The sequence below is a fragment of the Lynx canadensis genome, chromosome D1 (genome assembly GCF_007474595.2).
Source record: "Lynx canadensis isolate LIC74 chromosome D1, mLynCan4.pri.v2, whole genome shotgun sequence".
NCBI lineage: Eukaryota > Metazoa > Chordata > Mammalia > Carnivora > Felidae > Lynx > Lynx canadensis.
Window position 1 is genome coordinate 2327825 of NC_044312.2, and position 27611 is coordinate 2355435.

The 27611-nt window shown below is 46.2% G+C and overlaps 1 protein-coding gene and 1 long non-coding RNA gene across 5 annotated transcripts in view; one reads left to right on the forward strand and one right to left on the reverse strand.

Moving 5' to 3' along the window:
- The window catches only part of PDGFD (platelet derived growth factor D), a 225560-nt gene extending 202736 nt beyond the window's left edge, over positions 1 to 22824 (reverse strand). For 2 of the 4 annotated variants that reach the window (XM_030331540.1, XM_030331538.1), the window contains exon 1: positions 22614 to 22821. In XM_030331540.1, the coding sequence (XP_030187400.1) occupies positions 22614 to 22737 (124 nt within the window). In that variant the 5' untranslated portion in view covers positions 22738 to 22821. Of the gene's footprint in view, positions 1 to 22613 lie in introns of all 4 variants that reach the window. The other 2 variants (XM_030331539.1, XM_030331537.1) reach the window with 1 other exon arrangement.
- Positions 22173 to 27344, forward strand: LOC115524840. The gene is made up of 2 exons (XR_003972231.1): positions 22173 to 22695; positions 27107 to 27344. It is a non-coding gene; the product is annotated as an uncharacterized LOC115524840 (long non-coding RNA).
- The last annotated feature ends 267 nt before the right edge of the window (positions 27345 to 27611 follow it).

Here is a 27611-nt window from a genome sequence, read left to right on the forward strand (position 1 = left end):
CTTTCCTGACCTCTGTGGAAGGAGTCCTCCAAGATGGAAACCGTGGAGTCATTCTCTTCTTCCCCTTCTCCTTCCTCCTGCTGGAGCCTCACCCTTCAAAGCAGACAACTCCAATGCCAAACGCTCTCTGGACACCCCCTCCCCATTTCCAACAGCACCCCCGTCTGCATGTGACACAGGCTCCTGAGGCAACACATCCTACCCAATCACTGCGACCTCCAATGTCCCTACGATTAGTACCGTCCTTTCCCGGTTATCCAGGCATTTGGAATTCTCTTCCATGGAACAGAACCCAATCCGTTCCAAACTCTCTGTATTGACTTTACAGCTGAAATACTTCCCTTGCTTTCTTTTTTTTTTTTTTTTCAACGTTTATTTATTTTGGGGACAGAGAGAGACAGAGCATGAACGGGGGAGGGGCAGAGAGAGAGGGAGACACAGAATCGGAAACAGGCTCCAGGCTCCGAGCCGTCAGCCCAGAGCCCGACGCGGGGCTCGAACTCCCGGACCGCGAGATCGTGACCTGGCTGAAGTCGGACGCTTAACCGACTGCGCCACCCAGGCGCCCCTTCCCTTGCTTTCTATTCCCATGGCTAAGAGCTACTTGTTGGCTCTGGCGACATCTCCCTGGGCTACGAGAATAGCTCCCACCTGGTCCTCATCCAGGCTCCCATCATGGGAACATGGGTGCCCTGGAGAAAGGGGCTTCTGTGGTGGACCCCACCTGACCCTTGCTTCCTTCTGTCCCTGTTTCCAATGACACTGCTGCTCCTCATCACTCAGCATGTCCTCTCCTTCCTGGAGAAGAGATGTCCCCATGTCTTCAGCTTGTCCTCTCCTTGCTGGAGAAGAGATGCCCCTATGTCCTCACCCAATCTAGTTTCCCAACCTATAATGTTTTCCCCTGGTTCCGGTTTCAAAAACAGTCTCAGCTGGAGTGGGTTGAACGGGGACTCCGCTCAAAAAAAGGATAGGTCTACACTCTTATTTCCAGGAATTGTGAGTATTACCTTACACAGCAAGAGACGTAAGTTTGGGATCTTGAGAAGAAAAGCATTCCTGGATTATTCACGTGAGTCCAGCATAAAATCTCAGGTATCCTCAAGCCAAGGGAGATGGGACACAGGGAAGCGAAGGCAACGTGACTGCGGAAGCAGAGGCTGGAGGAATGCGGCCAAAGCTAAGGAAAGTCCAAGGCCAAAGAAAGGCGAGGGGCAGATTTTCCCATGGAGCCCCTGTAGCGAGTGTAACCCTGCTGACACCTCGACCTTGGACTTCCGACCTCCGGAATAGGGAAAGAATAAATTCCTGTTGTTTTAAGCCACCAAAGTTGTCGTAACTGAGTGTACATATATACGTAAAACATTAACCTGCATCTGGGTATATGTATGTCCTTAGATGATCCAGTTATTTTTTAATCTTACTTTTGGGGTTTTTTTCTGGGTTTTTTAGTTGTTTTTTAAAATCTCCATCTTATTTACCCAGTAGAGTACTTTACTAACAACAGAGGCCCGGTACATATTCATCAACTAAATCAATGACTTTTCAAGTCTTCTGTGGGTTCCCTAACAAGAGAAGTAACTGTCCAGAGGCACCCGGCGGCTCAGTCAAGTAAGCAGCCACCTCTTGGTTTTCGGCTCAGGTCATGATCTCACAGTCTGTGAGTTCGAGCCCCGTGTCAGGCTCTGTGCTGACAGTTCGGAGCCTGCTTGAGATTCTCTCTCTCTCACAGACTTTAAAAAGAGAGAGAAGTCTCAAGTTCTTGAGGTAGTTAAACGAGAGTCAGATGGGACTGATCACATTTCAGAAAAGTCGGAGGTCCTAAGAACCTCTTTGTGACTAGAACAAGGGAGAGGTTTCCAGAAAGAGATGACAGTGCTGCTAAAATCCTCTAGGAAATGCAGACTGTTCAGAGGTCACCCGTGATGGCCTCCCGTGAGATTCAACATCATGCTGCGTCAAGGAGCAACAAAACGGGCCTGAGTACTGCACCCCCATCACGACCGCCTGCTCTCAGCATGTCCTGCACGAGGCCCGGAAGTCACTCCCGGAACCACAGGGAATGCTCCAGCAAAGAGAGCTGTTCTCGGAAAGCAATGCGCCTGGGGCTCGGGCTCCCAGCTCTGTAAGAACGAGGGCCTCAATGTTACGGAGCTGTGGAGATTTTCCTTATCATGCTTATTTCAAAAATAAGGTTTTATCAGGACTAATTCTGTGTAAGGAAAATGAATTGCTTTCTCTATTAAACATGCTTTTTCATAGGTCTGCTATACTTTTTTTTTTTTGGATAAAAAGCTGTAACTTTCGGGACGGCTGGAGCTCAGTCTGCTGAGCATCCAACTCTTGATTTCGGCTCAGGTCATGATCATGGGATCAAGCCCCATATTGGGCTCTGCCTGGATTCTCTCTCTCTCTCCCTCTGCCCCTCCCCTGCTTGCTCTCTCTCTCTCTCTCTCATTCTGAAATAAAATTAAAAGAAAAACAACAAAGCCACTCCCTCCTTGGTATGAGGAACACTCCAGATCAGGAATCATCTGCTGGGGCTATTTTAGACAACTACTGATTAAATAGCAACGTTTATCCTACAGCCAATATCTGTGTGTAGCCTCCACATTTCTGAACATGCTGGAGGGGAGCAAACATGGATTAGAAGGGGTTCTTGAACCAATGCTTGTAGAAGAAAGAAGAAAGCCTGACCGTCTTGGAACTCTCATTTGATTTTGGCCGCCATCAAAACACAAAATCTGACAAAGGATCTGACTTGCAAGGTTTGGTTTAACCTATTTTTATCATTGGAGGCGCCATTTATCTTTCACGGCAACTCAAAGCTCTCTGAGGAAGTGATCTTGGGAGACCACCGTCACCATGGTTCCAGGGTAGAGACCCCTCCACATACCTCCTTGGCATGTTCAGCTCACAGCCTTATCTCTGGTGCAGTAATCTACCGGCCCCAAGAGTGTCCCCACTCGGGGGGGGGGGGGTCAGTTATCTCTTACTCCCATATACATCTGTAGCAGCTCCCGTGCTGGGCGCATAGTACATACTCATCAAACGACTACTGAATCAGGAAAAGCTCACACCCCTAGAGCTGGATTTACATTCTCTTCCTTGGCTACATTACAAACCTGATTCGTCTGCTTTTCAAACCCAGTTAAGATTATTTCAAGGCAGCTTCACTTTCTGTCCTTTTCCCGAAGGCTAGTTTGTATTTCCCTGCATACTGCTTTGAGACGTGAAAGGAACCTTAGGCAATTCAGGAATGGGTTTCATCCTGACTTCCAACTTTAAATTTTTTTTTTTTTTTTTTCAACGTTTATTTATTTTTGGGACAGAGAGAGACAGAGCATGAACGGGGGAGGGGCAGAGAGAGAGGGAGACACAGAATCGGAAACAGGCTCCAGGCTCCGAGCCATCAGCCCAGAGCCTGACGCGGGGCTCGAACTCACGGACCGCGAGATCGTGACCTGGCTGAAGTCGGACGCTTAACCGACTGCGCCACCCAGGCGCCCCCTGACTTCCAACTTTATTTAGATTTGTGTTTTTATGTACACGAAGCAGATGGCTAAAAAGTGAAGGCTCTCCTGAAAAGGCTGTAGACTGGCTCGATCCACAGCTTCGGCTTGAACACACTCCAGGAAACAGAGCACTGAAGGTTAAGATTATAAATAAAAACACAAACAAGGGAGACCCACAAGTTCTCAACTCTTACTCAACTCTTACCACCACTTTTTAGTTCCAAACATTAAATATAGCCATTATACTGACCATAAAAAAGCCCAGACTGAACACGACTTTGCAAAAAAAGGCAGATCTACTGATGATATGACCAGTAAGGGATTGATGAAGTCACACTCATTCTTGCCGTCATCTTTACAAAGATCGACAACTGCCGTAATTACAAAAGACAGACGGCGTCTGCATAGTGTGCGACAAGCAACAGATGAGCAGTCAGAAAACCTGTACCTGCATCTCGACCCTATCATGATCTGCTGTGTGACTTTAGGCAGGTCACTACACCTCTCTGTGCCATAGAGCAAGACGGCATAGACTACCTCAAAGAACTCTTCCAGCGCTAAACTTCGCTGTAGACACAGCCATGACTACCCCTTGTATAAGGCACAATTTTGATCGTTTAAGGGATACTCTGAAAAAAAGTACTGAAAGTTGACAGAAAAAAAACTGAGAAACAACGCAGGCACCCAAACGCTTCATCTTTCATCAAGGGTTGTTTCCCCAGGGTTGTGCTAACAGTATTACGTACGGTAGTTACTGACTCTTCACATTCACCTTCTTTTTTTTTTTTTTTTTCTACGTTTATTTATTTTTGGGACAGAGAGAGACAGAGCATGAACGGGGGAGGGGCAGAGAGAGAGGGAGACACAGAACCAGAAACCAGGCTCCAGGCTCTGAGCCATCAGCCCAGAGCCCGACGCGGGGCTCGAACTCCCGGACCGCGAGATCGTGACCTGGCTGAAGTCGGACGCTTAACCGACTGCGCCACCCAGGCGCCCCCACATTCACCTTCTTATATAGGTGTTCTTCTTCTGGTGTGTGTGTGTGTGTGTGTGTGTGTGTGTGTGTGTGTTGCTTTCAATGTCTGAGGCCGGAGGGGGGTTGACTACTTTCCCAAGAACACTACCTCAGCTGAGGTCTTGTTACCTTTAACCACCTTTCCACCCAGCCTCCCATAAGCCCGATTTCCTTTTCATGTTCATGAACTCGGTAGCCTCTGTTGATACAAACCAGATGCTCCATTAGACGACACTCTTGTCCCTGTAAGACAGGACTCTTTTCTGTACGCACATTGGCAACCATCCTACCCAATACGGTCGAAACAGTATTAGAAGGGCCAACTTACAGTGCCAGTTAACACGGGGAGTTTTACATTTTATTTTCTTTTTTTTAATATTTTTTTAAGTTTACTTATTTATTATAAGAGAGAGAGGCAGAGAGAGAATCCCAAACAGGTTCCATGTTGTCAGCGCAGAGCCCAACACGGGGCTCGATCTCATCAACCGTGAGATCACGACCTGAAGAGAAATCAAGAGTTAGATGCTCAACTGACTCTTGATGAGAGTCAGTCTGGCTGGGCCACCCAGGTGCCCCTACATTTTACTTTAGCTTAAAAAACACATGTGCATGACTGTGACCAAGTTCTCATGAAGTACAGAGATCTTTCCTTTGAGTACGTCTCCTAGTATAAAACTCTTTGTAATCTTTCTTGCATAGCTCATGTCCGTAACTTATCCATAATTTCCATTTCCTCTTTCTTGAAAGTAGAGGAAGAGTTAAAGACACACATGAAGCAATTTATCCACACAGCCCTTCAGGCTTTTTAGACTCACTTATTTTCACTCTTTGTAAAATAGTTGAGTTGTCTCACATGTACCTAACTGAACAACATTTAATTCAGCAACTCACCTTTAAAGTTTGGCTATTTCAACCAAGTATTTGCTGTAATAAATAATAAACTCTATTACACTCGTGTTGTGTGACACAATATTTAACTGAATTATGTAATCATATCAACAGGTACAACCAGAAGACACGTGTTTGGGAACAAACACAACAGATCCTTGTTGATCTCTGTGTCTCAATGACGGAAGTAGAAATGCATTCAGGGGAGCGACACAGAGCCCTGCCATCTTGGGCATCGGTCGGTCAGATGTTTTACATGAAGGCCACACCACGTGGTTAGTCCACCTCATAGGATAAAAGAGGTCCTGCGGCATTAATATGTTCACCTGGTGGAGGAGATTTTCCTACTTCTGCAGACCAAATCTCACATGACCAGATAGGTACACCTCAATACCAGAGAATGACCCAGAGTTTGTGGGATGTGGTGCGTATCCAACTGGGGATTCTCTCTTCAAGAAAAACAGGAGCAGTTGGGTGGCTCAGTCGGTGAAGCATCCCACTTCAGCTCAGGTCACAATCTCCCGGTTCGTGAGTTCAAGCCCCACGCTGGGCTCTGTGCTGACAGCTCGGAGCCCGGAGCCTGCTTCGGATTCTGTGTCGCCCTCTCTCTCTGTCCCTCCCCTGCTCATGCTCTTTCTCTCTGTCTCTCATTTCAAAAACGAACATTAAAAAAAAATGAAAACGAATAGATAAAATTAGGTAACAGGGCCGTGGAAGCGACCTAGTGAGGGAGGGGGCCTGAAGGTTAAGCTTCCTCAGCTTCCAAGTGGGTCCACCCCTGTATCCACAGAAACCTTCCTCTTGGGCTTCACCTGAACTGCACTCTGCTGATTCATTCGCTCGTTCAGCAAATATTTCCCGAGCCCCCTATACACCAGGCACCATTCCATAAGCCAGGGATACAATAGGGAATAAAAGAGCCCCAGTTTCCATCCTCAGAGCTCAGAAGAAGACAGGACATACACAGGCGAAGATAATTATATAATTTCAGGCAGAGGGAAGCAAGAACGTACACAGCAGGCCCCAGGGCCGAGTCAAGACGGAATTGTCTTGAAAGCCTGTTCTCTGAAAACGCCAAGTGTCTCATGAACAACGTGTTTCCACGAAAGTAGAGTCACGCTGTGTCCTGACACATCCAGATTTGTCGAGGAAAGTCTCAGCTTGTGAAGCAGTTCCTTCCTTAGAATAAACTTTTTCTAACCCAGGTGTTCGTCCCGAGCACTGAGTACACCGTGCTGAGGCCCTGCACGGCTGAGACCTGGAAACGGGCGGCCTGAGGTGAGCCCTGCCCTCGAAGGAGAAAGAAATTTTGTGGTTTTGCTGCAATGCAAGTTCTACAGGGCATCGTTACGGAGCATGATCCGAGGAGACGGTTCGAAAGTCAGTGAGGGAAAAACAAGACAGTCTTACGAGCCGCATTTTACTTGCCAGAAATGCTTTTGCTTGCCCAGATTATTAACAAACTAAAAGGTCATGCCAACAAATACCCAACCCAAAGTCTGGTGGAAATATGTCACTGAACAAAAAGGAAGAATGATTTATATTTCTGTAATAACTTTAATTAATTATCTTCCACTCTGGACCATACAATGAATGGTAGATCTGAGATTTGCAAATGGAAAACATCAGTGTTCCTAACATTTAATTTTCCTTAAAAAAAAAAGCATACTGCAAACATATGCTGTTCAAGGCCTCTAAATCCAGGGAGATACGGGTTACTCAGTAAAAAGCTGTATCAAATCTCTAATAGGTTAAAGCCTTCCCAAGACTCAGCAGGACTCTGTTTTTCACAAATTGTTTACTCATCAGCCAGAAAGAGTCAATTTTAAAAATGGTCAAGCGATAAAAGAGAATGTTATCATTACCTAAGTCAAACTAAGTCGCAAACGGAAAACAATGCCAATGCTGGTTAAACACAGATTTTTCCATCCATGACAGACAAATGAAGTACCAGCTGCTGTTTGCATGAGAAGCTTCTCAAATATCAAAAACTTTGCACCCGGCATAAAAACCGAGTAGCCTGGCTGACTGCATATCTATTAGAGGACCGTAAGTTTTTTCTTTTTAAGAGAATACATGAAAGCAACCAGAAACATCAAAAGTCCCATGCTGATTGGGGCGCCTGGGTGGCTCAGTCGGTTAAGCGTCCGACTTCAGCTCAGGTCACGATCTCACCGTCTGTGAGTTCGAGCCCCGCGTCGGGCTCTGGGCTGATGATGGCCCAGAGCCTGGAGCCTGCTTCCGATTCTGTGTCTCCCTCTCTCTCTGACCCTCCCCCGTTCATGCTCTGCCTCTCTCTGTCTCAAAAATAAATAAACATTAAAAAAAAAAAAAAAAAAAAAAAGTCCCATGCTGATAAAATACAAAAGCAAAATAGAAACCCCAGGAAATTTGCCCGTGTTAGATTATGAATCCCCCTAAAAAGTGACTCAGTTAATTTCAACACATTGCAAAAAAGAGCCAGAGAAATAGCTTCCATAAGTTATGTTTTGTTTTGGAAAAAGACCAATGATAACTTGTGTTAGTCTAAATAAATGATATTAATGTCCCAGAACAGTGCTGTTCAAGTTGATAATGGCTAGCCACATATTAGTGCTGAGTTTCTGAAATACGTCAAGTCTGAAACAGGCTGTGTTGTAAGTATAAAATGCATATCCTATTTTGAGGACTCACATGATAAAAAGAATAGAACAAGATATCTTAACGTTTTATCTTTTTTTTTTTTTAATTTGAGAGAGAGAGAGTGCAAGCAGGGGAGATGGGCAGGGGAAGGGAGAGACAGAGAGAGAACCTCAAGCAGGCTCTCCGCTCAGCGCAGAGCCTGATGCAGGGCTCGATCCCACAACCCTGGGAGGAAGACCTGAGCTGAAATCAAGAGTCAGATGCTCAACCGACTGAACCATCCAAGTGCTCCTATCTCAACATTTTAAAATATTTACTGAACACCAAAATAATAGTATTCGGGCACTGACTGGATTAAATAAAATATACCACTGAAATTAGTTTCATGCATTTCTTTTTTAGGTAGCTGCTAAAATTCTGTAAATGGCGTAGGCTGGCATCCTGTCTCTGCTGGACACTGATGCTCTGGAGGGTCGAGTGTAGAGTTCAATGTCAGCTAATGGAATTGGGCTCAGAAATTCAACTGGAATTCTCTCATTCTGCCCTGAGTTGCAAATTTCCAACAACCCTAATATCTGCAAATATCTCATCGGGATATCCCTTTTCAATGTTCCACCACGTATCATATAATATCACCACGGCACTAACACATACTACATATATACCTCAGCCTCCTCTCCCGACTAATAAGTACTCTGTGGATGACAAGCATGACACATAGCTAATTAACAAAGGAATTATCACCACATCACTTTCAACACTGTTGCCCCACACTCTGGCCTAGAAACTAACTAACACACACTGAAGGTACGACAAAAGTCTGTAGAATAAACAAGAGCCGACCAAGGCACAAAGGACATGGGTTAAGGGAGAATTTTAAGAATCAGCGAAACTATAATGAATTAGGAACATCGCCCTTTTGATCACGTCAGGACTTAATTTGATCGGAAAAACAGATGCGAGTTGAAGCCAGAATTTTCAAAATATCCGGACACAGAACTAGGGCAAAAGTAAGGCTTGTCTTAACTAGAGAATTCTCACAGGCAGAGTTCTAAATGCACCATTGCATTGTCAATACAGATTTCCTGGCCAGTGAAATGTATACACGATTAGACAAGTGAACTCAGCAAACAGTTCGACTATTCATCTTTCAAATCAAAATATCTTTCATGCCCTCCCTTAGTGTCTGCAGGTGCTGTGACAAATTGCCACAGACCGACCGGCTTAAAACAACAGATATTTATTCCCTTATGGCTCTAGAGGCCGGTGCCATGATCCAAAATCAAGGTGCTGACAAGGCCATGCTCCCTCCGGATGTTCCAGGGAAGAGTCTATTCTTTGCCTCTCCTATCTTCTGCTGGTGGCTCCTGACATGCCTTAGCATGTGGCCGTGTCACTCCAGTCTCTGCTGCCGTGGTCACACCGCCCTCTCTCCTGCCTGTGTCAGATCTCCCTCTGGCCCTCTCCTACAGGGACATCCACTCCAAAAATCCAAGACGATCTCCACAGCCCAAGAACCTTAGCACCATCACACCTGCAAATTCTTTGCCACATAAAGATCATTTAGACATGCCAGAATTAGGACCCGAACCCTTTGCGGGCCACTGGTCAGCAGAAGACAGACTCCAACACATAATTTTCCTATCTGCCCTAAAGTCTTCAGCCAAATTTGGCCATTTTCATACGGCACTCTGTAGTCTTTATTAAAGCCAATGGACACAACCCAACTTTTTTATGTCGCAATCATGTGCACCCATAACTGCTCACCATAACTGAATACTGTCCCCACCTTGGTAGTGACCTATGGGTCTCATGTTCCCATGCTGTCACGTGCTCACCACTCAGCCCACATCTCCGTAGGATCTCATAAACATTAGTATTCTGAGAGGATGATTTCTCACTTCTGATACATAATGCTTTCGTCCCCCCAAATAACTTATTTTTGATGAACGCTTGGCAAGTAATGAGGAGTCTCCAGGGGATTTCTGCAAGTTTACAGCGGCCAACCAACTGGTCTTGTGCTCAAAGGAAACTGGGCAACAAGTAGCTGTGCACATGCAAATGTTGTTCCAAAAATGACTTTCAATGTTTCTCAATTCTATTTTCATAAATTTTAGACAGGCTTGCAAACTGGGTGTGTAAATGGCACCAAGGAATATAATAGTCATATATAATTGATTCAACTATCTTAATTATTCTAAAATTTACTGAGATCCCATAGACTAGAAAAGTTGTATGTTAATGACAGATTACCATTATTGTTCTTTTTTTTTTTTCAGTGTATTTGAGAAGTGTGAAATTTCCATCATTGGAGTCCTATTCCCAAGAGAGGGAGTTAAAAAAAAAAAAAAAAAATGGTGCCTAAAGGTGTCTTTTTTCTACTGCCATCCAGTGGTCAAATAATCATACTGCACATCACACAGTAAAATGTTAATTATTAAATATTAAAAACTTACTGGGCGTTGCGAACCGAGCCCACATTGTTGCTGTTACGGTTCAGGAGTATTTAGGCTAACATCTAAACACGTAAAAGAGAAAACCAAGCAAGTACGACTCCCAGCTCTACAATTAAGAGATCCTTTTCTGCTCGAATTTTAATTCACAGAGTGGCGCTAACCAATGAGGGTGCTGTTTTTCAGCCTTTGAAGAATACCGTGCTCAACCAATGTCATTTTCTTCTGCACTCAGCACTAGGGATAGATGATTTATCGTTAAAATCAGGTCAACAGGACCTTCAAACACAAAGCAGGGCGCTCAGTGGTGGCACTCAGAGGGCCACTGCCTTGCCCTGTGCTGATTCACAGGCACGTTTGATCTCTGCGGCCCGAGCATCAGCTTCAAGAGAGCAGACCCTGTGCCTCAGGCTGGACTGTTTCTGCCCCAGTGGGTCCTACAGGGCGCGGCCTGCGGGCAGCACCTGCTACACACCTGCTGGGTGAACCCTCAGTGCTTATGTTTACGGGGATCGGGCTGGGTGAAAAGCATCAAACTCAGCACTGACACAAAACAATACACAGCCACAGTAGTTCTTCTCCAGGAATGTACAGGATCCCCCCATATGCTGTATTTAAACCAAATACCTCTCACTCCATTCTTTTATTTTTGATTAACCACTCTGCAAAAACCCTTTCAATCCATACTTACTCCATCAGGGAACTTTTTGTTTTTATAGGGAATACGCATACTTTTTCTTCCATTCGATAGCGCTTCTCTTGTTTCATCCCCAGTAAAACAGCATACTAGCTCAACACGCTCTCCCTACACAAACAGAATGGGAAGCATTCGTCTTTCCTTAATGTCCATTAGCTCGTCATCCAGAGTGAGCCTTAAGACTTGTTTTCCTGGGTGGCTCAGTCGCCGACTTCAGCTCAGGTCATGATCTCACTGCTCGTGAGTTCGAGCCCCGCGTCGGGCTCTGTGCTGACGGCTCAGAGCCCGGAGCCTGCCTCAGATTCTGTGTCTCCCTCTCTCTCTCTCTGCCCCTCTCGGTTCACGCTCTGTCTCTGTCTCTCAAAAATACATAAACATAAAAAAAACTTTTTAAAGACTTGTTTCATGATCCTTCATTTATTTTTACCTCTTTCTTTTGAGCTTTTATTAATTTTGTGTAAAAGCTCTCAAATATTAACACTGGCAAGGAAAGGTATCCCTAAAAGGATTTATTCTAATCAGTACAGGTGTGGAGGTTTTTTGGGGCGGGGGGAGGGGGAAAGTAAATTCTTCACACCCTTCCTCAATGTTCGTCCAAATTTAACCCTCAAATGTCACGCTCATGCCCAAGGAGGCAGTCTGAAGTATGTGTCATCTTGGCATGACCCACAAAGTCGTCTGGAAACAACTCCACACCGACCACTGTTGAGACGCGCTAGGGGAGAGCACTTTGCCACGTTCCAAGTACTCCAGAAATACCAGGCATTATTATCATGCACCCACAATCAAAAAATCACTTCCTTTAAAAGTTGATCACTTCATGCTCACTGTGCCTGTATTTCCTGTAAAGAAGGGTCTCCCTCCCGCCTCCCTGCCTTTAGATTTCATCCACGTGGATACCGCACAGGCTCCCAGAGCTAAATAACTTTCCATCTCCACAACCTTCCCCACCTACTCCTCGTCTTCTATTGCCTATCCTGTTCCCTGATACCAACAGCCCCCGACAATGAACAGAGTTTAAATACCCTTTCTGCCATGTGTTTACAACTGGTGTGAGGGCTCATGCGGTTCCACGACCAGGCACAAAACGAAGACACTGGCTGTGGGTGATGCGGTGACTCCTCGAACCTTGCTGAGCCCCTCCTACGTGCCAGACAGCGACGCGGACAGTGAGGACGCTTGGCTTTAGTAACGACAGCAAGGGCGCTCACATCAGAAGAAGTCAGGCAGGTAAACAGATACCATTATAGGCTTCGTGATGGAAACGTGGGATAAATAAACGAGTAGCCAATTCTCCCTGGGGGGGGGGGGGGTTGGAGTTGAGAAAGTCTACAGAGCGATACAGTTGCCGTCAGTACGCTCCCTCGACAGTCCGTGCAAACATACTCATGCTGTGTCCGCAAGAACAGCAACGAGAAAAGGATTAATACCGTGAAGGCACTCACCACTGGATGCATAGGCTCAGAGTTACAAAAACGAACTGCTTCACTAGTAGGCTTCTAACTTGGAGAGTGTCCTTTACCCGTGGGACTGCCCTCACGTTCAGAGCTCAGTCAAGAGCAGAGGCAGCACATGCATATTCACAGGTCTTTTGACACATAAGTGGCAATCGACACTTCGGACAAAACTAAGATCTTCCAGAAACTATCAGCGAGCAAAGAGAGAAGATAAGGCTGAGGTCAGAGCCTTAAGAAAACATACAAGGAGTCACAGGGCAGAGAGTTAGATGAAGATCCTGCCAAGGGGGAAAAAAAAGTAAATAAAAGAGCACTCCATGATCTCAGAAAACAAAATCCAGGTGTTCAAAATCCTATTTCTATAGTTATAAATATCCTATTTAGAACATTTTAAGCTTATATATATAACGTATTTACACATATCTCCCCCCAAAACATTGCAATTATAGCATTTACTAGGTTGTTATATATATATATATATATATATATATATATACACACACACACACATATATACATATATATATGTATATATATATGTATATATATATACATATATATATACGCATATATGTATTACCTTTGAAGGCTCTTTTCTGTATTCACAAAATCCCCACTACATTCTAAGATCTTTGCTGCTTCCTTCATTATTCATAAATGGTTATGGGGACAATAACACACAAAATACACCTTTTAAGGCCTTCTCTAATCTTGCTCCTTCAAGAAACCTAAATAAACCAAGCACCATCTTAGTTCCCGCTTTACCACTATTCCAACCTTGCACTGAGGAGCACTTGAGGCAAAGGAGAGGCAGGGGCGAGCCAAGGGAAGACCAAGTTTCAAGACAAGACCAGCCCACCTGAAAGGACGCTACAAATCACAGTGACGTCACCCAGAGCAGTTCAGTGGAGCCACGGGTGACTTCATGTTGCAGTGGGTGAGGCAGAGTACAGGAAGCGGAGACAATGAGTTGTGGTGACACCGAAGATGCTTACATGGTGACAAAATAGAACAACAGTGAAACAGCCTGCATGTGTTGTGGGTGGTGCAAAGAAACTTGACCGTCCATGTTGGCTGAGGAGACAGAACCAGTGAGGACAGAAACATTAAAGACAGGAGAGTAGTAAACTGTGGGTCTAGGTCATAGGACTGAAGGAGTGACAAAGAGGTGGATTCATCCACAGGAGAGAGAACCCTAGCACACACCCTCATACATGACGGACCAGAACAGAGTCTGACTTTATTCTGACACAGTATTTTTTTTTTTTCAACGTTTATTTATTTTTGGGACAGAGAGAGACAGAGCATGAATGGGGGAGGGGCAGAGAGAGAAGGAGACACAGAATCGGAAACAGGCTCCAGGCTCTGAGCCATCAGCCCAGAGCCCGACGCGGGGCTCGAACTCCCGGACCGCGAGATCGTGACCTGAGCTGAAGTCGGACGCTTAACCGACTGCGCCACCCAGGCGCCCCTATTCTGACACAGTATTAATGATGATGCCAGGTATAAACAGTTATCATTGTTCAGCAATCACACTGTTTGTTAAGCCATAAGCTGTGTTCACTTAAACCAGTTGGGTGACAGAGACACAGAGGTAGACATATACATCTATCCACCCATCCGTCCACCCATCCATCCATCCATCCATCCATCCAACTATCTATCCATCTATCTAACCATCCATTCACCCGTCCAACCATCTGTCCACTCATCCTTCCACCCATCCAACCAACCATCCATCCATGCATCCATCCACCCATCCATCCATCCATCTATCCATCCATCTATCTAACCATCCATTCATCCATCCACCCATCTGTCCATCTAACCATCTATCTATCCATCCATCCATCCATCCATCCATCCATCCATCCATCATGACACGAGCTGATATTAATCCAAGTTATTCCATTCTGTAATTATGTAGTTATTTTTGTTTTCTAGCCAAAGAACTATACTTTGCACTTATTCCTGTTGAAGGTCATAGGATCGGCCCATTATTTCCACCTAAGAGCATGTGGATTTTCTACTTCAGCAGTCAGCAAACTACACCCTCAGGCCCACTGCCTGTTTCTGAAAATAACATTTTATTGGAATGAACACAGCCACACCCATTCATTTATGTAATTTCAGTGGCTGTTTTCATACAATGGCAGAGCTGTGTTGTTGCAACAAAGACCTTATAGCCTGAAAGCCTACAATATTTACCGTCTGGCCCCTTTATAGAAAAAGCCTGCCATTCTATGCATCTACTCCAACCTACTGACTGTTCTTCCCAGACAAAAAACCCAAGTTTGGAAGATGTGTTTTCTATGTCTTCATCCAAGTTATTGAGAATTCTGACTCCAATATGGTCTAATCCAAAGTGCCAATAAAATCCCTCCTCACCTCCCTCTTGCCTAACACAAATCTATTAGTCACCACCAAAAGCATGACAAGAAGTTTATTATAATCCAGGCTACAATCATTCTTTCCCACAAGGCTGTCACAGAAATGCCAATTTTCTGGTCGAAATCCATACATCCTTAAGCTAATACGACTTTCAGTTTAGGATACTGGTAAACCCATCAAACATATCATCAAAACTTTCTTTTATGAGTCACGGACATAATTTTAAAAATCAGCAATGTTACTGGGCTGTGATATAGTCATTCCCTGGTGGCACCCAGAGATAGGTATGTCTCAGCCCATTCAGATTGCTCTAACACCAGAGACCGAGTGGCTTTTAAACAATAGAAGTTTATTCCTCACGGTTCTAGAGGCTGGGAAATCCGAGATCAAGGGCTCAGCAGATTCGGTGTCTTTCTGCGGTATCCTCACACAGCAGAAAGGATGAGGGATGTCCCTGCTGTCCCTTTGGTAAGGGTGCTAACGGTATTCGTGACCTCCCAAAGGCTTCACCTGCCAGTATCATCACAATGGGGGTTAGGTTTTTAATGTATGGATTTTGGGGGGACACAGACATTCATTCAGTCCCTTGCAGGCTGGAACTTTTTTTGCCTTATTTAATAAGAAGCCCGAGCCAGCTTTGCTTGCTTAGGTCTTACGAATGCTTTCCAAGACGTGCAAGTCTGAGGAGTCAGAGGAACTGGCAGCTGTCACTTCTCCATGCCAACAGCGAGCTAACTTGTAACAGTGCTGTCCCCCAGTCTAACCTGTTCCCTTGTCTAACGTCATGCTCCTGCCTCGCTGTGGATGCGCAAACCACACGAACGAGGGCAATCGAATTACACAGAAAGTAGAGGCGAATGTTCTCTCGGGGTCTACCACGTGAATCTTACAAACTCACGTCTACACTCTGCGACACCGATTTTGGCTTTTTTTAAGTGGGTCTGCTGCACACGTATTGGTTCATTTCATTGCATTTGACATAGTAGAAGCTGCCGCATAGCTAAAGTCTGCAAAAGTCGGCCGGGGCTGCACTGCTTACTGAACGTTCAGTGAAATGCGGAACTTGTCACGTTGGGGCTGAAACGACTTGCTCGAAACTAACACAGCAGATCATACAACCTCTGCTCACAGCACACGGCCAGCAGGACTCACAGAGCTGCTTCAGCCCCCAGGCGGCATGCTGGCTTCCAAATTCCAGAAATCAGGAGTCCAAAGACACCAGATTCCAAATCTCGTCTGGCTCGTTTTTATAGGGAAAATGCTGTCCCTACAACAATCTGCCTTCAGAAACACTCTACAAAAAAAAAGTCCTGGAGTAAAAAATCCAAAAATCAGAAAACATCACTCCTCGTAATGAGAGTTAAACCCTACGCCCATGCTACGATGCTTCCACAGACATCCCTGCCTTCCGATTAGACAAAAACCACTAACCTGCACTCAGCACAAATCACAAAAAAGCACAGCATTCATCTATCAATATTAAAGCTAATACATTGATGTCAGCATAGCATGGTGCAGAGCAAAGATCTATTATTACACGCATCATCAACGCCCGTAAGAAACAAGGCATGCTTCGTTCTCATTCTGAAAAAAAGAAAAAAATCCTTGGAAGAAAATATTTCTTCCTGTATGTGCACATGTGCACTTTAGTGTCCCGTGGGCTTATTCCTTTGTTTATGACTTACATCTGGTCCTGAAATACGGTACAGGGAGGGAGAACATTTTTGCCGCAGCGTTTGTTTGGGATTCTTTCTTTGCTGCTAGTGTCATTCCCCTAGATCTTTTTGCCAAAACTGTCCTGCACAGAAAAGTTTGTGTAAAGATGTTCCCTTTTAAACTGCATGAATTCTGAAATAGAGAAGTCTGAAAGGACGTAAAACATCACACACACGAGGCAGGCTGCCTTCACTATTTACATTACCATAAAGCCACCTCAGATACAGTGACACAATCTAGCATCTGGTGTGCTGAGCTGTACACAGGCGTCCGGGGGGATGTCCCAAGGCAGCTGCACCTAACATCTGGAGATTTCGGGCAGGAAAAGTCAGCCATGTCGGCCACTGTCATGATGAGAAATTAAGCGATCCCATGTTCATGTCCCATGGGCAGTGCAGGCACAGGGAGACTGTTCCTGGCCACCCCACTGGCCCGGCTGACTTCTTAGGAACACTGGCGGTCAGTATTCAGACACAACACAGGACCTGTCTTCCTCCAAAGTAATTCTTTCAGTGGCTTCTCACTGTGCTACAAATAATGGCCAGACTCCCTAGCCCTACTTCCCAGACCTTTAGTTAGGGGACCCTTGAAGGCTATGTTCTCCTGTCCAAATCGTGGCAGGCACTGTTTCTCTTCACTCGCAACCTCCAGCCTCCTTCCTCACCGCCTCCAACTTCTAACTCCTACTCATCCTTCATCCCCCAGTTCAGCCGTCACTTCCTCCAGGAAGCCCTCCCCTGTGTCTCAAATGTAGCTTAGGCGCTCCTTGTGAATTCCCACACCCCTGTGTATTTCCTCCACAAAAGCAATGATCACTCTACACTGTGCCTTCACACTTCTCCGACTGCAACCCAAAGTCTTTTCAAAAAAAAACAAAAACAAAAACAACAAAGAACAATCTTACGATGGATTCAAATATGTGACACAGAAATGCTGAAACACACGTAGACCTGTTCTGTTGAGGAAGGGGTGGACAGCCTGAAGCGATACACGCTCAGCCCCCTGGCACACAGGCGATGACCTCTAAGGTGCTTCTAGAAAATCCTGGGGCTCTCCAGAATGCATCTGAAAGGCACGTGCAATACACTGGAACTAAGCATGGACTTGTTTCTACTGCCCAGAGACTGCAGGCTGTAAGAAGGCAGGAACCCTGCATGTTTTATTCAAAATGTGCTAGATAACCCTTCATCTGGCACAACAACTGGCAAAGATTAGGGACCCAATAAATAATTGCAAAATACGTGAAGAAGTTACAGTAGGGGTCAGCAGCAGAGCTCAGGATAAAGAACTATTTGCACGCTGGTTTTCGACCTTTCGTGTTTAGAGGACGGTCCCGGTCGAGTCAGGAATGAACTCAACAGAGACAACCTTAAAGAAAGCCAGGGAGCTTGTCCTGACTGGCATGGCTCGGATGAACCAGAAGCCTACAGCTGGCGCACTTAAAAGACGTTCTTATTCTGATATAAAGAAGAATTTCACAAAGATGTTGGCGAAGCACCCATGTACTGCGTGGGTAAGCGCGGGACAGCACGCTTATCACCGGCCATCAGAGACCAATGACTCTGGGGACCTTGCTCCATTGTCTGGCCCTACTGTTCTGAAACAATAAAGCTTTCCTCTCATTCCCTGAAAGGGAAAATCCCATGTCATGGGAAAACCTCAATGTCATTCTTGTAACTCACAATCTAGCGGCATTTCCTACTACAGTGTATGTCCACCAGTTTCAACCCACCCATTTAGAAGAATATGTATTAAACAAGCAAGTCAAAGTTATATTACATTTAAAATATGTGATCATCACTAGGCTCTATGAGATCATGAAACTTTAATATCCTCAGAGTCAAAAAGAAAATATGAACACAGAAGAACATAAGAGCTGACCCTAATGCGATTCTTCGCTTTCAGTCACTTAAAAAAAATTTATTGTAAATTAATACCGCAGTGTATAGAATAGACATCCTATAGATAGGAGCGTGTGTGTCTGTGTCTGTGTGTGTGTATATATATATATAGGATACTGTATGTCAGTTTTACTTCAAAATACAAACCAACCCCAATCATTAATTGTCCTCTGCCTTGTCGCCTTCCCTAAAAGATCTGATGTTCACATGGAAGTCGACGTGCGGTCATCGCTGGTGACAACAGAGACCCGTATTATCCAAAACGCAAGCTTGACTCCTTAGAGAGCCAAGGCCACGATTAGTAAAACTGCAAGCCTATCGCTAGACAGTGATAAAGTGACAGACACTTCAGGCACTGGCGTGGCAAACAAACAAACAAAACTAAATTCAGAATCATTTCCCACCAGCACCTGAAAAAAAAAAAAAACACAGAAGACAACAAAATGGATCAAGGCAACGAAGAGTGCATCTGCACCCTTGGCGGCTTCCCACGCCAACTAGGAAGCTCTACCTAAATTTAAAAACAAATGAGTAGGGGAGCCTGGGTGGCTCAGGCGGTGGAGCGTCCGACTTCGGCTCAGGTCACCATCTGATGGTTCGTGGGTTCAAGCCCCGCGTCGGCTCTGTGCTGACCGCTCGGAGCCGGGCACCGTGCTTCCGGTTCTGTCTCCCTCCATCGCTGCCCCTCCCCCCTCTCAAAAATAAAGATCAAAAAACCAATAAAATAAAATGAACACAAATAAAAATAAGGAAGTACCACCGTCGGCTAACTGCTACCTTTACGCTTCTGAACCACACTGAGCAAGCAACGCGGGTTGTGACCAGTTATCACCAAAACACCAACTGTGCAGGCACGAAAATAAGAAGAGGTAGGAATGGGCGTCAAAGGCAAACCAGCGAAAGAAGAACAAATATGATACCAGGAGAAGAATAAATATGCAATTGAGTTTTGCAAACTGTTATACTGGAATCCTTCCTAGCCAGACGGTCTACTTTCCCTCAGAGGCAGGGACCAAATCCCACCACCACTGGGTCACCTTCACCCAATTCTGCAGCTACAGCGAACGGGTCTGCCGATATCCCTTTAACAACAAGAACACGTTGTGACGGAGAGTTCTGGAAGGCCGGGAGACCGCGGCAGACCAGCCTCCCACACTGGGTACAAGGACATCATCCCGTATCCATTCTAACACTTCCCTGTCGTTTCTGGCAATGCCGGCTATCTGGAGCTATCAGCTACAAACAGAATGAAAACAAGGTCTGTGGGCGCATCAGGCTGGACCGAACCCCCACCCCCACCCCCGCGTTCGTGCCCATGACAGGATGCCCTCCCTGTTTGCTCCGATCTTGGCTGCAGCATTAGGGAGCAGCTAATCGGGTCAGTGGGAAGAAATTGATGGCACTCAAGGGTGAATGAAGATGCTTCCATCACCAGATACAGGTTTCTAAAACCCCTGGCCAGGAGTCACGGCTAATTTTTGGCTGTGATTTCCTACCACTTGTAATCCGAGAGCCAGCTCGTCCAAGGACGCCAAATTAACGTTTGAAAACTTTGACCTTCTGTGTTTCCCCCTGTCCTCCCCAAGCTTACACCCTGTCTTAATCTGACAGTGCAAAGGGCAAGACTATCTATCGTCTCCCTTCACCGAGGAACTCTGGGGGAATAAGTTAAAAACGTCTGGAATCAGAGTTTTTAATTTAGTAAGTGATTATTTTCCCTCATCACCTTAACTGTTGTGATGAAAACTTTGCAGACAACGTCTAGACTTTTTCAAAGACCCCTTATTCTCACACCCTCACCAGAACTCTGTGGCACCGTTTCTCAACTGAGTTTTGGCTTTTTTTTTTTTTTTTCCATTATCATCATTTGCCCTTCAGAAGCTTGTTTAGACTTTTTTTTTTTTTTTTTTTTTTACTAATCACGTCCCTTCCTATGACATGCTCACACTGCAGATATACTGTCTACCTCTTTACACATATGGGCCCTTCAGAGGACCACAAACCATCATACTAGTCAAGATTTTTTCACCCTCCAAGATCTGATTTTGCTGTGTTGGGGGCAATTTTGGGTCTCTTTGAAAAAACATGCCCTGTGACACTGAAAATATGCTGCCTTTTAAAAATTCCCCAAATTAAAAACCCATTATGAGTATGAACTTTGCTTTACTCTGTATATAACAATTTTTTTAATCTAACCTTCTCCACCCCCCCCCATATTGTTTGTAAAATGAGACCAACATTGAGGAAAAGTGCTGAGCAACCCAAATTAATCAAAGTGTGTGTGTGTGTATATACTGTTAGTAAATTGCAAAACAGCTTGAACTAAAATATGAATACCTCCATCCAGGCTAGCTTTTGAAATTTTGATGAAACAAAGCATGCATCATATAGACTAGATAGATGAACAGTGTTTTAACAATGAAAACTAAAAGGCAAGCATGCTTTAAAAAAAAATATCACAAGCTGCAGGACTGGGTTTTAGTTGGAATCTTGGGTTAATGGGCAATGGTTACACACTTTTCATTTTCTGTCCTTGACGTCTTGTAAGTGATACTTGGGAGGCTAAGGATTGCAAAATTATGGCTATGAAGTCATGCAAATTATACATGGCATTTTATTCGACACAGCCTAGAGGGCATATAAAGTGCAAACGTTAACAAATGTAAAATCTCAAACTAGGAGAAAAGATCGTCCCCGGTGGAAACATAAACGAGTGAAGCAAAATTATAAAAGTTTGGTCTTGAGCCCACACCTTTTTTTTTTTAAGTGCTAGTAAGAAAATTCTGTGCTTTCACTATGATGGAGGGTATTCAAATAGGCACTGGTGGGGTGTTGTACATGAAAACATCGCGGTAAAGTAACGCTGGGAGTAGGGGGCATCTTCTGGCCAGGAGGTGACTCTTGAGGCTTCCCTGGGCCCCCTGCACACGCCTACGTCACTTCCTGTGACTTGCACACACTGAAATCCATAGTGTATCTGTCACCAGAAAATACAGTAAAGTCTTTTCAAAGTTCAAAAGCCTTTCAGCAAAGTCCAAATTCAGGGCACACCAAGAGAGAAACTGATAAGGGAACAAGATGGCCAATATAAATTCACCGAGGACACACACTGCCAAGTCAAACAGTGAAGCCAGCCCGGGGAGTTCCTTGGGGATGTGTTAGAACTTCACGCGGACAGACAGACAGAAAGATACTATTACTGAAGGAAGAAAACCCAAAAACCTAGGGGTCAGTTCGGGTGAGGTGGGAGAAACAGCTTCAGATTCCTGGGAACACGAGTTGCAGGTGAGAATAAAGGGATACATCAAGTTCAGACCTGGGGGGGTAGCCCACCGAGAAGCTGACCTAGGTGTCCCCCAGATAAGGGACACAAAGAGGCCGGCCTGGGGCCCACGGGGCTTGCTGTACAAACCCTGGTGCTTGTGCCAACACAGGGAGACCTTCTGCGCCTGGAAAGTCACCCTGCGTTGCGGTGAAAGCCCAGTGTCCCCCGGACCCTGAGCTTCGGAGCCAGCGCTGCGCCCCCAGAGGAGGGTCACTGTGGGGACAAACAGCACACATGCTGCACACGGGCACCTCCCCCACATAATCAGTACAGCTGTCACCCTGGTCCAGGCTGACTGCGGGACACAAGGACATCATTCCCCGTCCTCCCGTGGCTACAAGACACATAAGTCGCCCAAAGCCCCTCCCGAGCCCCCATCTACCCGAGTCTCAAGTGCACAGAGCCTGACCCGGGGCGGCGCCGGGACGTGGGGACCTGCCCCCTCGGGGGCCCTGAGCCACCTGACCCCCCCCTCCGCCACCACCCACCCCCCTCCCCCGGAACAGGGACAGCACCCGCCGCCGCGGAGCCTTACCGCGCGTCCCAGGAAAGTTTCCCTGTCCCTACAGAAGCGGACGACGGCGACACGTCGGTGACCCGGCGCACGACCCGGCAAACGCGCGAGCCCCTTACCATCTCTCCGGAGGCCGGCGGCGCGCAGGGCCCGCAGGGACGCGCTCTGCGGGGCCGCGGGGGCGTCCCGACAGCCGCACAGGTTGGCGCACACCAGGGTGTAGACGAGACCGAGCGGGCGCATTGGGCCGGCGACCCGAGACGCCGGGCCTGGGCGCTCCCTGCACCGCCCGCTGGAGCGCGTGTGGCCGCCGGCAAAGCCGAGCGGGACGCACAACAGGTTGGCGCGGGCCCGCCCCCTCCGGCGCCCCGCCCCGCCCCGGCGCTCGGGACCCGGCCGGCCCCACCTGCCCTGGCCCCGGGGTCGGGGAGAAACGGCCAGCGCCACCTACCCCTCCCCGCGGGGGTGGGGAGCCCAGCCGGCCCCACCTGCCCTGGCGCCGGTAGGGGGCAGCTCCAGGCCCAGGGCCTCCCCACCAGGGGTCCGCTGCACACAGGGCGGGACTCACCGCTTGGGGGGGTGGGGGTGCTTGGGGATGGGGGCCTAGGTGGGGGGTCGGGGGGGAGGGGCGAGGGGGGGGTGCTTGGGGATGGGGGCCTTGGCGGTGGGGGGATGGGGGTGTTTGGGGATGGGGCATTGGCTGTGGGGGGTGGGGGGAGTGCTTGAGGATGGGGGCCTTGGCATTGGGGGTGTAGGGCTTGTGGATGGGACCTTGGTGGGGGGGGAGTTCTTGGTGATAGGGCCTTGGCGATGTGGGTGGGGGCTTGGGGATGAGGCCGTGGAGGTGGGGGGTTTGGGGGGCTTGCACACAGGGCGGGACTCACCGCTTGGGGGGGTGGGGGTGCTTGGGGATGGGGGCCTAGGCGGGGGGGGGGGGGGGCGAGGGGGGGTGCTTGGGGATGGGGGCCTTGGCGGTGGGGGGATGGGGGATGTTTGGGGATGGGGCATTGGCTGTGGGGGGAGGTATTGGGATGGGACCTTGGGGGGGGGAGTTCTTGGTGATAGGGCCTTGGCGATGTGGGTGGGGGCTTGGGGATGAGGCCGTGGGGGTGGGGGGTTTGGGGAGCTTGGGGATGGGGCCTTGGCGATGGGGGGAGGTATTGGGATGGGGCCTTGGCCGGGTGAGGGGGGACATGGGGAGGGGGCCTTGGTGGTGGGGATTGGGGGGATGCTTGGGGATGGGGCCTTGGCAGTGGGGGTGGGGATGGGGCCTCACACGGCTGGGGGTTTGGGGATGGAGCCTTGGCGGGAGAGGGGGGGGCATGTGGATGAGGCCTGCAGTTGTCAGTGTTCAGTTTGCAGTGGCTCAGATCAGATCCTGCTTAGTGAGGATGTGACCGGGTGAGGCAGCAAGAGGGTGCAAGTTTAAGGAGCTCCAGTGAGTGTGACCTTAGCAGGGTCCAGGTCATTTCTCAGGGTGGGTGGGGAGTGGGCAGGTCTTTCTTATCTTACAGGGCTCTACCCATGGGGTGTAGTGTACAAGACATGGTCAAGGGCCTTTTATATGCCCACCCACAGCCCCTGCGCATACAAGGGGTTAGAGGTCAGGGGGGCCTCAGCAGGGGCACACTGGCAAGGTGGAGTTGGGAGAGCATCACATTCTGTTCCTTCGTGGTCCTCAGCAGGAGGCAGGGACATCAGGCCTTAGGGCCTCCCTGCTCTCAGTATATGGGAGTTCAGAGGTCCAGACAACTCACTCTAGATTCTAGAAACTTCTGTGTTCACATCTACTTCCCCGGACTAACCAACTGTATTTGGAACAGCAATGGGTCTCACCTCTGCTGCTTCCTAGCTTTGTCGCCTTGAGTAAAGCACTTGACCTCTGGAGCCTCAGTGTCTTTACTTAGAAAAGGAAGGTAGCAATTTTTAGTTTGTACGGTTTCAGTGAGAATTATATGAAATGATTTTAGTAGATAGCTCTGTAAGTGATTCAAATCCAAATTCACATAACTTCTCAGTGGTTCACTGGTGAGCCCTAGAAGAGACATTTTCTAGTCTCGTGTGGGCCCCCCAGTCCCTGGCAGTCTGGGGTGTGAGAAGTAAGTGATCTCCACAGAAAGAGAGCCAGAAGCAGCTGAGGAGGGTAGAAAGTTCCAGAGAAGAGACCCTCGGCCATGACACCATCCAACACTGACCAGGGTACCTGAGTTCTTTCCATAAGATTCATGTGGTTCGTCTCTTGGCGTTGTGTCTGAGACACTGTTTTACAAACGACAGGTTTGTGGGTTGTGAGGTCAATTTCCAGAGCCGCATTATTGTTTTTTTCTATTAAGACTTTATTTTTCCAGATAATTTTTAAGTTCACAGCAGAACTGAGTGGAAGTTACAAAGATTTTCCTTACGCACTCTGCCCCAACGCAAGGGTAGCCTCTGCTCTCATCACAGGGCCCGTGAGAGTGGTATATTTGTTAAAACTGATGAACGTGCGTTGACGCTTCATGATCACCCTAAGCTTACGTTACGATACACATAATGCTTACATATGGTACACCTGATGGCTACATTATGGCTCATTCTCGGTGTTTGGACCAAACAATATGGGTTTGGACCAATAATAATGACACATATTCATTGGTAGCTATAATACAGACTACGTTCACTGTTCTAAAAATCCTCTATTCTCCAGCATTATTTTTTCCATAAATACAATCACTCTCAGACTTAATTATCAGAGTTATTATGGCAGATAATAACGTTGTTTTATGAATATTTTGTTTCAAATACTCGTAGGGATATAAAAGGTATTTCTATGGGGCGTGATCAAAAAGTTTGAAAATCACTAGAAATAAGGCTGATCACATTGTCTCAAAATATAATCAATCCCTTTAAGAGGCACCCAGCGGAGGCATAAGATTTGGGTTTGCATTCAATCATTGACTCATCCAACAAGTATTAATTAAGCAATAGATTTGCCCTTTGCCGTGCTCTAGTCTAAAAACCCTAGGGATAAAATACCGAACATGAGAGAGAAAGTCTGAAGCCCTCGGAGCTTCCTTTAATGAAAGAGAGAGCATAAACAAATATATAATAGAGATTTTATATTTTAATAAAAAAAGCGAGTCAAAGACTAATAAGATAGGTGTAGGGCTAATTAAAATGTATTATACCATTTTTAAAAAGTAGTTGAAAATGCTTCTTACATTTCAGGCCCATCTCCTGAAATGAGACTACAGGAAAAACTGAAGAAGTGTGCAAGAGGCTTAAGTTATGACAAGCATCAAAATGCTAAAGAGGATTATTTATCTCGATATCTTTCATAAAATACTGAATTTAAAGTATCCAAAGTAGTGTTGCCTGAGATACTGATACTGTGTGCTGTGTAAAGGCATTGTAAATTCATATTGCCAAGTATTTTAGTTGGGAACAGTAAAGGACGTCACATGGAGTCTGCACTTTCTTGATCTTTAATGTCAGTAAATATCCAAAATCAATAATAAAACCAAAACAACTAGGCATAGGCACTCAATAAAGATATAGTGAGAGGCTGAGGAAGGTCAGGTATGAAAATAAAAGATAAAACGATTCAACGTACTTTTTACCTGTATCTTAAACTAACAGCAAAACATTGAATTTGACACCTCATTGTTTTAAATGCTCAGTTAGAAGAGCTTGAACCAACACGATTAAATTGGATTTATAAATATTTATTACTATTCATAATAACAGAAATCCACTAATCTATATCCGTTGTTCAATGACATTCAATATAACTGTAAAAGTACTCTACTGTTCAGAAACAATTTTTAAATACGAGAGTAATTTATGATAGGCGTGCAAAGTGCCATTTATCCCAAACACATGTTCTAGCGGTAACAATTTGCTAAAAGAGTAGGTCAGGATGTGACACTACTTTTTATCATATACTCTTTTCCTTAAAGTAAAACACAAGAGTGGTGTTTTCTACTACATTTTCAAATTTGCTTGGCTTTTTCACTAACTCATAAAAGCCACAGTGGAAAACAAATGAAATGGGGCTTGTGTCATTTTCGCAGGTGGCTCAGACCAGTATTTTTTTTTTTTTTAACTTGTACAGCCTTTAAGTTACAACTCGGTGCAGGACCTTTGTCTTGACTATGGTAACCATGGAACGAAGCCTACCGTCTTCAAAGAGGACATCTAGGCATCATCCTCCACTCACCCATCTCAGAGAAAGCCAGGCACTCTGACCTAAAACTCCCGATTTCTGCTCTGCCGGTGACCACCGAGCTTTGGCAGTATTGAACTTGCATGGGACATAGATCCGTTCCTCCAAAATGAGGGTGTTATACTAGATGACCTTCAAGATTTCTTTTGGAAATCTATTTTGTTTCCTTTGTTAAGCTTTTCCATCTCTCTCTCTCTCTCTCCCTCCTCTTCTCTGTCTCTTTCCTGCCCCCCCCCCTTTTACCACGGTCTATATATGTGGCTTTATCAAGCTCAAATGCATTTTAAATAGTTGTTGGAAAAAGCACGTGCAAGAATAACAGTATTCTGCAAACTTTAACGGGCGGATACTTGAAATATCATTCACTCGTGTGTGTCAGCCCCCGTTATCTGCGGTTTCCCTTTCCAGAGGTCAGCCGAGGTCCAGACCCCACAAAACCTCCTCCTGCCGAATCTTTGGAAAGTCAGCAGTAGCCTAGCTCTGTGTCACCGTGCCTGCGACCGTCCTCACCTCCTACCATCTCATCTGGCAGGCATTCGCTCACGTCAACTCCTCATAAGAAGCGTGAGTCCAGCAAGATATTTGAGAGAGAGACCACATCCCCATAACTTGTAGTACCGTATAATAAAATTGTTATAATTGTTCACTAGTTACTGTTGTCAGTCTCTCAATGTGCCTGGGTCATAAATTAAACTTTATCATACACTCAAAGGTTCATTTATCATCCAATTCTAATAGTTACTTTTGCTTTCAAAATTCTGTTTTCTCTATGAAACCAGTGGTTCTAAGGCATAACAATACAGACAAGGAGAATATGTTTTAGTGGTGGAAGTAATGAAGGAGATGAAATATAACTGATTAAAATCACGACAGACTTAGAACAGAGCCAAGATAAACTGTCTGCTTTAAGACA